Source organism: Schistocerca gregaria, chromosome 2, assembly GCF_023897955.1.
Source record: "Schistocerca gregaria isolate iqSchGreg1 chromosome 2, iqSchGreg1.2, whole genome shotgun sequence".
Lineage (NCBI taxonomy): Eukaryota > Metazoa > Arthropoda > Insecta > Orthoptera > Acrididae > Schistocerca > Schistocerca gregaria.
Window position 1 is genome coordinate 713902642 of NC_064921.1, and position 17506 is coordinate 713920147.

At 41.3% G+C, this 17506-nt stretch overlaps 1 protein-coding gene across 1 annotated transcript in view; it reads right to left on the reverse strand.

Annotated features, from left to right (window-relative positions):
• The window catches only part of LOC126334837 (dynein axonemal assembly factor 5), a 115937-nt gene that overhangs the window by 65748 nt on the left and 32683 nt on the right, over positions 1-17506 (reverse strand). The window contains exon 7 of the mRNA XM_049997500.1: positions 16555-16713. Within this exon, the coding sequence (XP_049853457.1) occupies positions 16555-16713 (159 nt within the window). The remainder of the gene's footprint in view (positions 1-16554; positions 16714-17506) is intronic.

Consider the following 17506-nt stretch of genomic DNA (forward strand, 5'->3'; position numbering starts at 1 on the left):
TTTTGGCCTAATTGATTATTCTCGTGAAATACTTTATATTTCATTTCTAGTTCCTGATATTTCTTCAGAAGTTCTTGATATTTTATATTGATTGTTACTAAACTATCTGCTAGCACCCCACCCCCCTTTTTTTTACACGTACAACATCAAATAAAGACTGGTGCCCAGCCACCGCCATTTCAACTTCAGTGGTGTTAAGAGAGAGTGCATTGGAGAGTAAGGCGATGTCTGTTGTGTTTTCTGATGAAAGCTGGTTCTGCTTCAGTGCTGTGTGTTGGGTAGGAGGCGGCCAGTTGAGGGTGAACAACCAATCTGTTGGCATGATAGACACACTGGCATGACAGACACACTGGACCTACACCTGGCATTATTGTCTGAGTTGTGATTTCATTTGACAGCAGTTGCACTCTCATGATTATCCCAAGCACCCTGATTGCAAACCTGCACGTCAATCTGGGGATTCAACCAGTTGTGCTGCCATTCATTAACAGCAGTCCAGGGGTGTTTTGCAACAGGATAACACTTGCCACATATCGCTGTTGTAACTGAACTGCTCTACAGAGTGTCAACATGTTTCCTTGGTCTGCTCAATCACAAGATCTGTCTCCAATCGAGCACATACAGAACATCATCGGACAACAACTGCAGGGTAATCCACATGCAGCATTAACTGTCCCTGTACTGACCAACAGCAACAAGCATGGAACTCCATCCACAAACTGATGTCTGGTTGGTTGGTTGGTTGGTTGGTTGCTTGGGGAAGGAGACCAGACAGCGTGGTCATCGGTCTCATCGAATTAGGTAAGGATGGGGAAATAAGTCGGCCATGCCCTTTCAGAGGAACCATCCCGGCATTTGCCTGGAGTCATTTAGGGAAATCACAGAAAACCTAAATCAGGATGGCCAGACACGGGATTGAACCGTCGTCCTCCCGAATGCGAAACTGATGTCTGGAATCTGTACAACGCAATTCATGTATGTTTGCATTCAACATTTTGGTGATTACACCAATTACTGTACCAGCATTTCACATTTGCAATGGTTTATCTCACATTTATGTAACCTGTGATCTTGGCAACGTTAATCACTTAAATGTGTTACTAGACAAATGTATTCACGAAATTTCATTACTCTCGATTAATTATTTTTTGTTGTTGTGATATTTTTTCTGTCAGTCAATTTTGGCTTAATTTTATATATTTAATTTAATAATTATATATAATTATGGTACCAACACTTTCAGTCAACATGCAGGATACATCTTTTCATTCATTTTACATACATCGCTTTTTAAAGAAATTGTAATGACATTACAAAAATAAGATCCACTTGGCAACATCTTGCAGAGTTGCTGTGAAGCTGTCAAAAATTTGGGAGCATTGTTTGACCCTTGCCTTATGTTCAAAGTTGACTGCATGGACACAAACATTAAAGCGTGTGGCCAGAATGAGACCAACTGCAAATTTAATTAAAAGGACACAGTGAGTTGAGAGAGCCATCACTGATTCCCACTAATAGTACAATATCTGTGTTAGTGATGCTGGCACAGCTCAATGCCTGTTTCAATCAAAACAGTTTCCTCGCGGAAACCCAATGTTGATTTCAAAAAGATCTCAACTCCCCACCAGCTGTTACAGAATGTTTGCACAATGTCTGCACCTACCTATATGAAGAAAAGAATGCCGTGGGCATATTGTTATTAGAAAGGTAGGTTGGTTGATTTGGGGGAAGTGACCAAACAACGAGGCCATCAATCTCATCAGATTAGGGAAGCAGTGGGAAGGAGGTCGGCCATGCCCTTTCAAAGGAACCATCCAAGCATTTGGCTGAAATGATTTAGTGAAATCACAGAAAACCTAAATTAGGATGGCCGGACATGAGTTTGAGCCATCGTCCTCTAGGGTGTGAGTCCAGGTCTTGTTCAGTCGACGTGTTTTTAGATCTTGGTTTAGTACCTACTTCTCTTGCAGCCACCAAAGGCATACAATAATATGCACACATCTCTTGGACTCCTGTCCACATACCTAGAAAGTTATAAACAATGCATAAACATAAATTATCAAAACAGGGTGACAAAAGTCAATATTCCATCTATGAGAAACTGTAATGCAGGGTGTGCCACAGGGATCGATACTGGGACTATTTCTTTTTTTCATGTATGTAAATCAAGTGGTAGTGTTTTTATTGTCATTGTTGTCATTATCTTCGGTCCAAAAACTGATCTGATGTAGCATTCCACAATCTTCTATCCTGTGCACGACTCTCCAACTCCAAATAATTACTGCGACCCACTGTACTCCTTTCTTTGTCTCCCTCTACAGTTTTTTCCTCCTGCACTTCCCTCCCATACTAAATTGACAATTCCTTGTTGTCTTAGAATATATCCTATCAACCAGTATTTTCTTTTGGTCAAGTTATGCCACAATTTCTTTTCTCCCCAATTCTATTCAGTACATCATTAATTATGTGATCTATCCATGTAAACTTTGGCCTTGTTCTGTAGCACCACATATCCAAAGCTTTTTGTCTGAACTGCTTATTGTCCATGATTCACTTTGTACAAGGCCACTCTCCAGACAAATGGCTTCAGAGGAGACTGCCTAACACCTAAATGTATATTGCTAAAAAGTTTATCTTCTTAGAAACATATTTCTTCCCACTGCCAATCTGTCTTTTATATCATCCCTACTTCAACCTTCATAAGTTATTTTATATAGCAAAACACATCTACTGCTTTTAGCGTCTCATTTCCTAATTAAATTCCCTCAGCATCACCTGATTTAATTCGACTACATTCCATTAGCCTTGTTTTGCTTTTATTAAATGTTCATCTTGCATCCTGCTTTCAAGACAATTTCCATTCTGTTCAACTGCACTGCCAAGTCCTTTGTTGTCTCTGACAGAATTACAATGTCATCAGCAAACTGCAAAGTTTTTATTTCTTTCCCCTTTCCAAATTTTTTCTTGCTTTCCTTCACAGCTTGCTCCATGTACAGATTATATAACACTGGGCACAGGCTACAAATCTGTCTCACTCCCTTCTCAACCACTGCTTCCATTTCATTCCCCTAGACTCTTATAACTGTTGTCCGGTTTCTATAGAAATTGTAAATAACATTTGCTTCCTCTATTTTACCACTGCTACCTTCAGAAATTTAAAGCTTTCGAAATGTGGTGCTACAGAAGAATGCTGAGGATTAGATGGGTAGATCACATAACTAATGAGGAGGTATTGACTAGAATTGGGGAGAAGAGAAATTTGTGGCACAACTTGATTAGAAGAAGGGATCAGTTGGTAGGACATATTTTGAGGCATCAAGGGATCACCTATTTAGTTTTGGAGGGCAGCGCAGAGGGTAAAAATCGTAGAGAGAGACCAAGAGATGAATACACTAAACAGATTCAGAAGGATGCAGGTTGTAGTAGGTACTGGGAGATGAAGAGGATTGTACAGGATAGAGTAGCATGGAGAGCTGCATCAAACCAGTCTCTGGACTGAAGATGACAACAACAACATTCTAGTTAATATTGTCAGAAGCCTTTCCAAATCCACAAATACTATAGATTTGTCCTTCCTTAACCTATCTTCTAAAATACGTCATAAGGCCAGTATTGCCTCGCATGTTCTAACATTTCTCTGAAACCCAAACTGACTGTCCCAGAGGTAAGCTTCTACTGGTTTTTCATTCTTCTGTAAATAACTTGTGTAAGTATTTTGCGAGTATGAATTATTAAACCGATAATTTATACCTATCAGCACCTGATTTCTTGCAATCGGAATTGTTATATTGTTCCTGAAGTAAGAGGGTATTTCCCCTGTCTCATATATTTTGCACACTACATGCAATTATTTAGTCACTGCTGGCTCAGCCATAGATACCAGCAGTTCTGAGGGAATGTAATCTACTTCAGGTTCCTTGTTTCATCTTAAGTCTTTCTGTGCTCTGTGCACTTCTTCTCACCATATATCTCCCATCTTATCTTCATCTACTTCCTCTTCTCTTACTACAATACCGCCTTCCAGTAAATTTCTCTTCTATAGCCCCTCTCAATATTCCTTCCACCTTCCAGGTTTCCTTTTTTGCTTAGTATTGTTTACCATCTACATCTACATGACTACTCTGCAATTCACATTTAAGTGCTTGGCAGAGTGTTCATCGAACCACAATCATACTATCTCTCTACTATTCCACTCCCGAACAGCGAGTGGGAAAAACGAACACCTAAACCTTTCTGTTCGAGCTCTGATTTCTCTTATTTTATTTTGATGATCATTCCTACCTATGTAGGTTGGGCTCAACAAAATATTTTCGCATTCGGAAGAGAAAGTTGGTGACTGAAATTTCGTAAAAAGGTCTCGCCGCGACGAAAAACGTCTATGCTGTAATGACTTCCATCCCAACTCGTGTATCATATCTGCCGCACTCTCTCCCCTATAACGCGATAATACAAAACGAGCTGCCCTTTTTTGCACCCTTTCGATGTCCTCCGTCAATCCCACCTGGTAAGGATCCCACACCGCGCAGCAATATTCTAACAGAGGACGAACGAGTGTAGTGTAAGCTGTCTCTTTAGTGGACTTGTTGCATCTTCTAAGTGTCCTGCCAATGAAACGCAACCTTTGGCTCGCCTTCCCGACAATATTATCTATGTGGTCCTTCCAACTGAAGTTGTTCGTAATTTTAACACCCAGGTACTTAGTTGAATTGACAGCCTTGAGAATTGTACTATTTATCGAGTAATCGAATTCCAATGGATTTCTTTTGGAATTCATGTGGATCATCTCACACTTTTCATTATTTAGCGTCAACTGCCACCTGACACACCATACAGCAATCTTTTCTAAATCGCTTTGCAACTGATACTGGTCTTCGGATGGCCTTACTAGACGGTAAATTACAGCATCATCTGCGAACAATCTAAGAGAACTGCTCAGATTGTCACCCAGGTCATTTATATAGATCAGGAACAGTAGAGGTCCCAGGACACTTCCCTGGGGAACACCTGATATCACTTCAGTTTTACTAGATGATTTGCCGTCTATTACCACGAACTGCGACCTTCCTGACAGGAAATCACGAATCCAGTCGCACAACTGAGACGATACCCCATAGCTCCGCAGCTTGATTAGAAGTCGCTTGTGAGGAACGGTGTCAAAAGCTTTCCGGAAATCTAGAAATACGGAATCAACTTGAGATCCCCTGTCGATAGCGGCCATTACTTCGTGCGAATAAAGAGCTAGCTGCGTTGCACAAGAGCGATGTTTTCTGAAGCCATGCTGATTACGTGTCAATAGATCGTTCCCTTCGAGGTGATTCATAATGTTTGAATACAGTATATGCTCCAAAACCCTACTGCAAACCGACGTCAATGATATAGGTCTGTAGTTAAATGGATTACTCCTACTAGCCTTCTTGAACACTGGTGCGACCTGCGCAATTTTCCAATCTGTAGGTACAGATCTATCGGTGAGCGAGCGGTTGTATATGAGTGCTAAGTAGGGAGCTATAGTATCAGCGTAATCTGAAAGGAACCTAATCGGTATACAATCTGGACCTGAAGACTTGCCCGTATCAAGCGATTTGAGTTGCTTCGCAACCCCTAAGGTATCTACTTCTAAGAAACTCATGCTAGCAGATGTTCGTGTTTCAAATTCTGGAATATTCCATTCGTCTTCCCTGGTGAAGGAATTTCGGAAAACTGCATTCAATAACTCCGCTTTAGCGGCACAGTCATCGATAACAGTACCATCGGCACTGCGCAGCAAAGGTATTGACTGCGTCTTGCCGCTTGTGTACTTTACATACGACCAGAATTTCTTCGGATTTTCTACCAAATTTCGAGACAATGTTTCGTTGTGGAACCTATTAAAGGCATCTCGCATCGAAGTCAGTGCCAAATTTCGTGCATCTGTAAATTTTAGCCCATCTTCGGGATTTCGCGTTCTTCTGAACATCGCATGCTTTTTCCGTTGCCTCTGCAACAGCGTTCGGACCTTTTTTGTGTACCACGGGGGATCCGTTCCATCTCTTACCAATTTATGAGGTATGAATATCTCAATTGCTGTTGCTACTATATCTTTGAATTTGAGCCACATCTCGTCTACATTCGCATAGTCAGTTCGGAAGGAATGGAAATTGTCTTTTAGGAAGGCTTCTAGTGGCACTTTATCCGCTTTTTTAAATAAAATTATTTTGCGTTTGTTTCTGATGGATTTGGAAGAAATGGTATTGAGCCTAGCTACAATGACCTTGTGATCACTAATCCCTGTATCAGTAATGATGCTCTCTATCAGTTCTGGATTGTTTGTGGCTAAGAGGTCAAGTGTGTTTTCGCAACCATTTACAATTCGCGTGGGTTCGTGGACTAACTGCTCGAAATAATTTTCGGAGAAAGCATTTAAGACAATCTCAGAAGATGTTTTCTGCCTACCACCGGTTTTGAACAAGTATTTTTGCCAACATACCGAGGGTAGGTTGAAGTCCCCACCAACTATAACCATATGAGTGGGGTGTTTATTTGTTACGAGACTCGAACTTTCTCTGAACTGTTCCGCAACTGTATCATCGGAGTCTGGGGGTCGGTAGAAGGGGCCAATTATTAACTTAATTCAGCTGTTAAGTATAACCTCCACCCATACCAATTCGCACGGAGTATCTACTTCGACTTCACTACAAGATAAACCACTACTGACAGACACAAACACTCCACCACCAATTCTGCCTAATCTATCTTTCCTGAACTGAGACTTCGTAAAAATTTCTGCAGAACTTATTTCAGGCTTTAGCTAGCTTTCTGTACCTATAACGATATCAGCTTCTGTGCTTTCTATTAGCGCTTGAAGCTCAGGGACTTTTCCAGCGCAACTAGAACAATTTACAACTATAATTCCGACTGTTCCTTGATCCAAGCACGTCCTGTAATTGCCAAGCACCCTTTGACATTGCAGCCCATACCGCACTTTCCCGAGGCCTTCTAACCTAAAAAACCGCCCAGTCCACGCCACACAGCCTCCGCTACCCGTGTAGCCGCCAGCTGAGTGTAGTGAACTCCTGACCTATTCAGCGTAACCCGAAACCCCACCACCCTATGGCGCAAGTCAAGGAATCTGCAGCCAATACGGTCGCAAAACCGTCTGAGCCTTTGATTCAGACCCTCCACCCAGCTCTGCACCAAAGGTCCGCAGTCGGTTCTGTCAACGATGCTGCAGATGGTGAGCTCTGCCTTCATCTCGTAAGCAAGACCAGCAGCCTTCACCAAATCAGATAGCCGCTGGAATCCAGAGAGAATTTCCTCAGATCCAAAGCGACACACGTCATTAGTGCCGACATGTGCCACCACCTGCAGCTGGCTGCACCCTGTGCTCTTCATGGCATCCAGAAGGACCCTTTCCACATCAGGAATGACTCCTCCCGGAATGCACACGGAGTGCACACTGGATTTCTTCCCCTCCTTAGCCGCCGTAACCCTAAGGGGCCCCATTACGCGCCTAACATTGGAGCTCCCAACTACTAGCTCTTGATATTCATAAAGCTGCTTCTCTTTTCTCCAATGGCCTCTTTAACCCGCCTGTAGCCAAAATCTATCTTTCCCCTAGTTATATATGTTTCTCAAGACTTACATTTGTCCTCTAGCCAATCTTGCTTAGCTATTCTGGACTTCCTGTCAATCTTATTTTTTAGACATTTGTATTCCCTTTCCCCTGCTTAATTTGCTGCATTTTTCTATTTTCTCCTTTCAGCAGTTAAATTCAAATCCTAGGCCTTGTCTCTGGGAGAAGAGGGGGAAGGGAGGGAAGACAGGAAGGAGGATGGACACACAGACACACACACACACACACACACACACACACACACACACACACACACACACACACACACACAGAGAGAGAGAGAGAGAGAGAGAGAGAGAGAGAGAGAGGGGGGGGGGGGGCAAGGGGGGGGGGGGGAATGAACATTTTTTAGTTTAATAACCTTGTTAGATTCACAACACTTATGTAAAAACATAAGAGAAGAGACATGAAATGAACATCTAGTTACAGCGATGTGTCAATGTTTCATAAACGAAGTGACAGTGCAACCTCTAACCTATGACCAGATGAGAGGAAATGCAGAATTCAACTGAAAAAATAAGTATCTGTAAGTAATAAATAATTAATGTAACAACTGTGATGTAAACTGTTTTCATCTACAAGTACCACTTATAAAAACTATAATGTATTATCCAATATTAAATTCAGCTTAGATACCTTAGTTTAAAATGTAAAATGCATTTGGAATACACATGAACATAGACTGCAGCAAGAGAAAGGAGTTTTCCTTTATAAAACTAATATTTGTAATGATGTTTGTTGTGGATAATGACCACACAAACAAAGACCTCTAACTTTTCACTTGCAATGGAGGATGCAAATAAAGAATGAGAAGAGGAAGGATGTATGTATATACAGTATAATCTGTTATGACTATTGATGAGGTAATCTCCAGTGGAAATCTTTTACTGGTGCTGATGTAAGGTGACTGGGTTTCCTAACTGCAGCATGAACCACAGCCATACATATTTTACTGGTAAAAGGGCACCTGAATGGCCAAAAGTCTATAGGTATTACAAAAGAAGAATACATATTTCTGATTTGTTTTTCACTAACCTGTGCAGCAGGATTATAATCTCTTGCAAGAGCCAATGTCTTTAGTGGACAGAAACCTGACATGTGTTATCTGGTATTGAATTCCAAAATAAACCACACGGAGCAAAAGCTTGCATTGATACCTGTTCCAGAATGAAGACACTTGACCACAGTAACATGATAGCACTAAAGCAAAGGCTACCAATATAAACTGTTCACTACGAAAATTTTTTGTTACTGTGTGTGTGTGTGTGTGTGTGTGTGAGAGAGAGAGAGAGAGAGAGAGAGAGAGAGTAGCTGGGGGATGGAGGTACTGCTGTGGAGGGAGGTGCTGCCACCCTTTCTAGAGTCCGCAAAGTATAGCCAAATATTTGCGGTAATAGGAAAATGGGTGAGGGGCAAAAGAAAATGGGCAAAAGTGAAATATAACCATGTGTTGGAGAAATAACGAAAAGAGGTGTTATTCATTTTGTTATTCAAAACTAATGGAAATTTTAAAAACAGTGGGGGTGGGGTTAGTTTGGCAGTGATAAGTCATTTCACAGAAGAAACTCATTGCTCTCCCAATCAGTAAGTTAATAAATTAAAATAATGTACGGGAGAAATAATCATGTGGAATGATATGCACATATATGCGAAATTTTACTACAGTAAGTTCGGTGAAACCAGTGTTGTAATCCAAGTGGTAGATCACGAGATATTTCAATTTTAATTAAGCACTGAAATTAGACTTCTTGGGACCAGGTGAAGGTCAGTAACTACCATTGTTGTGTTGGTATGGCTGCAGTACAGCCAAGGACATCATTTCATCGTGGCAGACTTGAGACCATGTTTACGGAAAGTTTCAGGTGGCTGGTGTAAGGATATGAAAAGGCACAAACTAAAAGTACATGAGCAATTTCTGAGGGCAGACGCTCCTTGGCAACCAGCAACAGGTTGAGTCCATGGAATGGATGGCTGCAGAAAGAAGAAACATCTCATTAGAAAAACCCATTTTATAAGAATGGGAATGAAGTGAGTATTATTTCCTGTACTGTTCCTAAAGAGTTTCCCCTGGAGGAACCAATGTAAGACTTTACAATTTTGACAGAAAAATAATTGACAAGTGGCTTGTCTTACATCACAGCACAGTCCAGTTATAAGTAGGATCGACATACCACTGTGTGGGGGACAAAGTGTCGGGACTTGACTGAGGCATTTATGAGAATATTAGCAACTGTTACCATTAGCAAAATTTGTGTAAATCTAACATACATTTTTCTAACAGGATGTAATTTTTGTTTTGTAACGGTTAACCATTGTGTGTGATGCTTTTGTGACAAAACCATTCTGAATATTATTGATAAAAGTTATTATCAATTTCATTTACAAATATGTAGTTGCAGTTCAGATTAATTGGTATGACGTAAGAACATATACACTGACGTGACAAGAGTCACGGGATAGCAATATGCAGTCATATACAGAGGGCGGCAGTTTTGCGTGTGGAAGGTATAAATATGGAGTACATTGGCAGAACTGTCATTTGTACTCAGATTATTCGTGTGAAACGGTTTCCGACATGTTTATGGCCGCAAGATGAGAATAAAACAGTTTGAACGCAGAATGGTTGTTGCAGCTAGACGCATGGGAAATTCCATTTCATATATCGTTAGAGAATTCAATATTTGAGAGCTAGTGTCAAGAGTGTCCCGAGAATACCGCATTTCAGGCATTACCTGTCAACACGGACAATGCAGTGGCCGATGGCTTTACTTGACGACTGAGAGCAGTGGCGTTTGCATAAAGTTGTCAGTGCTCACAGACAAGCTAAACTGTGTGAAGTAGTCGAGGAAATCTATATGGACATATGATGAATGTATCCATTTGGACAGTGTGGCAAAATCTGGCGTTAATGGGCTATGGAAGCAGATATTAGATGGCAGTCCACCTTAGTTACATTGTATGCTTTATATTCATCATTTTAGGTTAAATACATTTCAATGTATACAGTCACTTAGGAGGTGATTTTAACTTACATTTTGAAGTATAATTTTCTGGTGGCAATATCTACAGAGTTGGATAGAGTAGTTTAACTGAACACAGCTCATGATGCTTCATAGATCATCATCCAACCGCCAGTATGTGGGATGAAGTTAATTATTCAGTTGTCTACTGGCCTGTGAGCTAGGGATGATATGGCGGCTGGTCGGTACTGTTGGGCCTCCATGGCCTGTTCAGACAGAGTTTAGTTTAGTTTGGTTCTGGCCAGTGTTTCTATAGATCATTGATAATGGGTGAGATGGACAGCTGAACATATTTTGTGTCCTGGAGAAATTGTGTGTCTTACAGCTGGCAGATTCCAAAAGTATATTTGCAGTTTAAGTCCTGTGTGGAAGAGCAGTAAAATGATGATAAGCTTTTGTGTAAGTAGATAAAATTTGGAAGGGCGGAAATGTTTTGTCAATTGGAATTAGTTTCAGTCTCACAAGCTCCCTGAATTCTGATAAATGTTATCATCTACTTTCATAAATGGTATAAATTCTGTATGCCACCTAAACTGGAGGACAAAGGAGCTTGATGATATAGATGATTTTACCAGATTAGTTTGTACTTTCTGTAATGGTGTACCAACCCCTTTCTGAATGTCTTCGTAGTTGTGCAAGGTTAATTTAGGTGCACAGATGAGAACACAGTGTAACCGCAACTACATCATAGGTGAGGAAAGTTATGTTTATCAGGTCAAGAATGTGTCATCAGACTTCAGGGATGCAATAACTGAAGATAGGTCTGTGTCAAAATTAACTATTGCAGCCCTATTAGATTGGCATTTACTGACACAAGCGGGTCATTCTATATTACATAGCAGAACTGAGAATTTGGTTGGTATTTTCTCTTGGTGTACCTAAAGCGCAGAAACAAATTATCTGGGAAGGTTTGTGCGAGGCAAGTTTTATTTTTTTTAAACTTCAAACTGATAAGACACGTTCATTAAATAACCAAGAGGAGGTCAACTATATTTAAAAATGTCATTAAAATGTCTGAGTCACAACAAAAAGACTGTCATAAAATGAACTTTTGGCAAAGAACTTTGTTGAAAAACCAACACACACACACACACACACGCGCGCCCGCGCGCGTCGGTGCAGCTCTACTCACACATTCATGACCACAGTCTCTAGCAGCTGAGGCCAGACTGTAAGTAGTAGCGCATGATGGGAGAAGCAATCGGGTGGGGTAGGGAGGAAGTTGTGGTGGGGAGGGATAGCATCATAGGGGTGGAGGCCGGTAAAGTGCTGCTAGTGGGAGCATGCAAAGACGAGGTGGAGAGAGGGTAGGGCAGCTAGGTGCAGTTGGGAGGTTAGACGGAGGGTGGGGTGGAGAGGGGGTTGTAGCGGAAAAGGAGAGAAGTACAAAGACTGTGAGCGTTTGTGAATAGAGGGCTGTGTAGTGCTGGAGTGAGAACAGGGAAGGGGTTAGAGAGGTAAAAACAGTGACTAATGAATGTTTAGGCTAGGAGGGTTATGGGAACGTAGGATGTATTGCAGGGCAAGTTCCCACCTGCACAGTTCAGAAAAGCTGGTATTGGTGAGAAGTATCCAGATGGTACCGACTGTGAAGCTGTCATCGAAATGAAACATGTCGTGCTGGGTGGCGTGCACAGCAACAGGGTGGTCCAATTGTTTCTTGGCTGTGGTTTGTCAGTGGGCATTCATGCAGACAGACAGATTGTTGGTTGTCATGCCCACATAGAATGCAACACAGTGGTTGCAGCTTAGCTTGTGGATTACATGACTGGTTTTACAGGTAGCCCTGCCTTTGATGGGATAGGTGATGTTTGTGACCAAACTGGAGTAGGTGGTGGTGTGAGGATGTATGAGACAGGTCTTGCGTCTAGATCTATTACAGGGAAATGAGATACAAGGCAAGGGGTTGGGAGCAGGGGTTGCATAAGGATGGATGAGGATATTGAGTAGGTTCAGTGGGAAGCAGAATACCACTGTATGAGGGGTGGGAAGGATAGTGGCCAAGACATTTCTCATTTCAGGGCATGAAGAGAGGAAGTTAAAACCCTGGTGGGGAATGTAATTCATTTGCTCCAGTCCTGGGTGGTACTCAGTTATGAGAGTAATGCTCCTCTGTGGCTAGGAGGTGGTGGGTGACTGGGAAGATAAGGCACGGGAGAGCTATTTTTGTACAAGGTTGGGAGGATAATTACAGTCTGTAAAGGCCTCAGTGATAACCTTGGTATATTTTTAGAGGGACCACTTCATCACTACAAACGCAATGGCCACGGGTGACTAGGCTGTATGGAAGGGACTTCTTGGTATGAAATGGATGGCAGCTGTTGAAGTAGAGGTATTGCTGGTGGTTGGTAGGTTTGATATGGCCACAGGTACTGATGTAGCCATCTTTGAGGTAGGGGTCAACATTGAGGAAGGTGGCTGGTTGGGTTGAATAGGACCAGGTGAAGCGAATGAGGGAGAAGGTGTTAATGGTCTGCAGGATTGTGGATGGGGGTCGTCCCCCTTGAACCAGGTGAGGGATTTGGGATTCTGAGTGTTTACAAAGGATTCCTCTAGATGGCAACTCAACATCTCTGCTACATGGTGAGTAGCAACTATTCTTTTCATAATAGTGTGACATTGCATCCTGGATTTTCCATTGTTTCATTAAAATGACTACAACTTAAACATACTCTCTATATTCCTTATTCACATACATCCACATATTCTCGCTGTCACTCAAATGATAAAAGGCTGACTATTGTACGACATTCTAAAAACATTTTAACACAGATTATAAAAAAAAGAAGACAGATGTGTGGCTCCCTGAATACTTTCAAAATACGTGGATGAGTCAGCCACCATTATGACATTAAAAACTTCTCCCTAGCATTTTAGAGAGCAAGTCAGACATTTCAAATATCCTTTAAATTTATACCATATTTGTCTCATTGTCAACAACAGTAAAGAGCAGATGAGTCCATAAATTGAGGACTGTTTTCACAATATTTACAAAAAACATAATTTCCAGAGACACATTTGGCGAATTACTTCAACAATACTTCAAAGAGCACTTCATAAATGTAAAAGAACCAGTCAAATCCTCAGTTCTGGACCATAATATTGAACAACCTGCTTGTGATGGTAAGTGGCAATACAACAGGGGCGCGGTACTTAATTTTGATGCAGACTTACCAGACGAGTGGATACGATTGGATGTGATTGTGAATACAACCACACCTCGTGATGCACACAGCATGTGAATGCCCACCACGTGATCCAGACTGGTTCAGAGTGTAGTGCAGCTTGGTCAGTGTGAGTGCAGCAGTGCAAAGGGGATGATGGCACTCACAGTGGAGCAGTGGGTGTTCACTGTGGAAAGTTATGTGACTACAGAGTCGTGGAAATGGTGTGGTCTGTTGTGGTGTCAAAGAAAAAGTGTCGTGCAACACTTACACCACAAATGGTGTAAGATAAGGTCTGTTTTGAACAAGTCAAAAAAACAGTCTGAAATTTGCTCGCACACCAGAAAATGTGGCTCCATTTCACCAGAAAATGCTCCAGAGATCTACCAAATCAACCTAATGCCTATCACAAGAGACTGACATATCACATCGATCGTGAGAACAAATACTCCACCTGAAACTGCATATCCATCCCTACAGAGTGCCTATTGTCCTTGCATTAAAACCAGTAGATGCTCCTCAGTGCCTCCAATTTTGTGAGTGGTTGTTCACTGAGATAACAATGAATGGCTTGGACATGGATCTGTTATTTATATCTAATTAAGCCTGGTTTCACCTAAGTGGTTACATCAGCTCACAAAATCACAGGTTCTGGGCAGCAGAGAATCTGCATAGCTTCCAAGAAACACTGTTGCATGATCAGAAAATTGGGGATTGGTGTGCAGTGTCTGCATGCCACATTATTGGATGCGTTGAATTTGGTATGTTACATTGCCAACATTTTGAAACCATTTGTGGCAGCATTAACAGAGAAGGAAAAGACCTGCAGTTACTTCCTACAGGATGGAGCAACTGCCCAAACAGTTGGCTGTACCTTGGAGCAAATTCACACAATCTTCATGATTAACAGAGTAGTTAGCAGAGGCCAATCTGGTTATGGCCCTAGCTGGACATCCAGGTCACCTTATCTATCAGTGTGCGACTACTTTGTGTGGGGAGCCCTCAAGCCTAAGGTGTACTGCAACAAGCCTCATAGTGTTCAAGAACTACAGCAGAACATTTTTGATGAGACTGTAGCAGTTCCAACACTTCAGCTTTGATCCACCTTCAGCAACATGCTGACCATGGCCCAAAAGTGCCAGGAGATGAATAGTGGTCACTTGCCAGGAGATGAATGAATGGTGGTCACTTTCAACTTCTGCTATAGTCAGGATAGAATTGTATTTTCTTTCCTGTGCTGTGTTTCTTTGTAACCTGGAACTCTGTTCTCTGGGCCACTTTTAGTTGCCCCACACTGTACTTTCAAACATAGCTTCACTTGTTTCTTTATATCAACTAATCTATGTTATAAAACTAGTTCGCCTGATTTCTTAAATTGTGACTGATGTGGTATATATCTTCTTTGGAGGCATTAAAAATTGTAGCCATTGAAGTCAACAAACTATGCTTCACATGTCGGTTCCCATAGTGTAGTAACTGTACATTCCATAATGCTGGCATTTCTTGTACAAGCTAATTAAATTCACAACTTCATCCTGAGTCCACTTCCTGTCAGCCAGCTACATCATTTTTTTGGCTACACATCGCTGACAATCACTTCCCAGCTCATATCCATCATGACAGCAGTTTCAACTATCTTGACAATGCTGCTACATGTTTAGAGGGCAGTTAGTTGGAGTGTCTATGAAGCGCAATGGCTAACACGCCAGTCTCTTGCTCATATTAATGAGGGATCGAGTCTCCTTGGTGACAATTCTTTTGTTTATTGGTTCTACATAATTTATCCACGTTGTTTTCATAAATTCTTTGCTGTGTTGCAAATCTACAACTTTCAAAATAGGTTAACTGCTTGTGCTGTTCATTTAGGAGGTAAAATGGGTGATTTATTCACTCAGAAACATGCCATGGGCACAAATTATGGCTCAAAATATGCAGTTTCACGAGTGCTTTCATTTGTCGTGAGCGCGAAAATGGCAAAATATGAGTATATTGTCAACAAGCGGTAGCATAAAAATTATGAAATACAGCACAAATCCTGGATGCAACTGGTTGTTGAGCACTCACCTAGCATTACTCTCGGCCTTCCCAACAATGATGGTACAGCTTTTCTTGTCTGGGAGCTATGGCAAACAGCTCTCAACACATGGAGGTGCTGCCTACACAATAAGTCTAAACTCACAGAGTGCAACTACCCGAGATCTAGACCCACTCTCTAACACTACTGGTGAGCTGACTCTCGGCACTGTTTACGCAACATGTTTTGCTCACAAAAGACGTCAGAATGAAAAACACCCTTGTGTATATCTAGCTTAATGAAGTACTTTCTGGTCTATGCACAACTTGGAGGTGTTTTCATGAGACATATAAGCATAAGTGATATGTATGTCTCAGTTTTACTGTCAAAGATGCATGGTACAAAGTGCATGGGATATGTGAAAATGTTATACATTCAACAAGCTGTACCCTCTACCACATTGAATCACATGTTAATGCTATATCTGAAAAAAATGCAATTATTGTTAACTTATGTAATCAGTATTACAGTCTTATGAAACAGTAATGATGTTTGAAAAATAATTTAGTTTTGTGACCAAAACACAATTGAACCTTTTTGTTTTTACCCACCCCTCAGAAGATAATTACCCCCAGGTCGGGAATCACTGATGCACATGTTTATTGCATAGAGTATGCTGAAAACAGTATCAAAAATATGCTGTTTTAATGGTGATGATAAAATTTCAGATTCAAAATTCTTTACCTGAGTGTCTCAATATTGCTTCAAAGATGAATCGCTCTGAGCTGCATACAGACCATGATTCTGCTGTTCTCTGCAGATCTTCTAACACTGACAATGCATATTTCTCAAATAGCCCCTCTAAATCACCTTTCTCATTATTGCCCAGCAGCTTCAGCACACCTAGATGAGAAACAATGACCACTTTGTACCATTTTTAACCAGAATATCTCTAAATTTTGGTCACTGTATGACTTTGAGAAAGAATACACACAGGAGAAAACTTTGATTTGATAAATTCTGAAAGTAAAATACACATTTCAAGAAATAAGTACACAGGATATTGATGGAGACAATGTATTTTATCAATAAAGAAGTGATATTGGTACACAAAGTCAAGATTTTACCAGAAGAAAACAGAAACATGAAAGCTGTATGAAAACAATAAATGAAATACAGGGTGCCCAAAAAGTCTTTCCCTGATTACGTAAATTGATAACTCAGTCTAGAAGTAAGAAACAAATATGAAACTGGTGTCTAATTGTTTACAAACTATCAGTTATTTCCACACATCAGTAAACTTCCACTTCCATTGTTGCCCAATGACAGTACACATCGATATGACTTTGCGGTCAAAATGCTATCACGTATTGAGGACGATGATGGTTATCTCAGACGAATTGCCTTTTACGATGAAGCGACCTTTTTTGTCAGTGGAGTAGTGAATTGCCATAATGTGCGCATTTGGGGTTCACAACCCCCAGGCGAGCTCATGGAGTGCACCGAGGCAGTCCAAAGGTGAATGTTTGGTGCGCGCTATCTCGCGATCGAATTATCGGGCCATTCTCCTTCGCTGAAGCTACCATCACATCTGCAGTGTGTCTGGACATATTTCAACTGTATGCTGTTCCTCAGCTGCTTCAGTATCACCCCGATGTGTTGTTTCAGCAAGACGGTGCACCGCCTCATTGGGGTT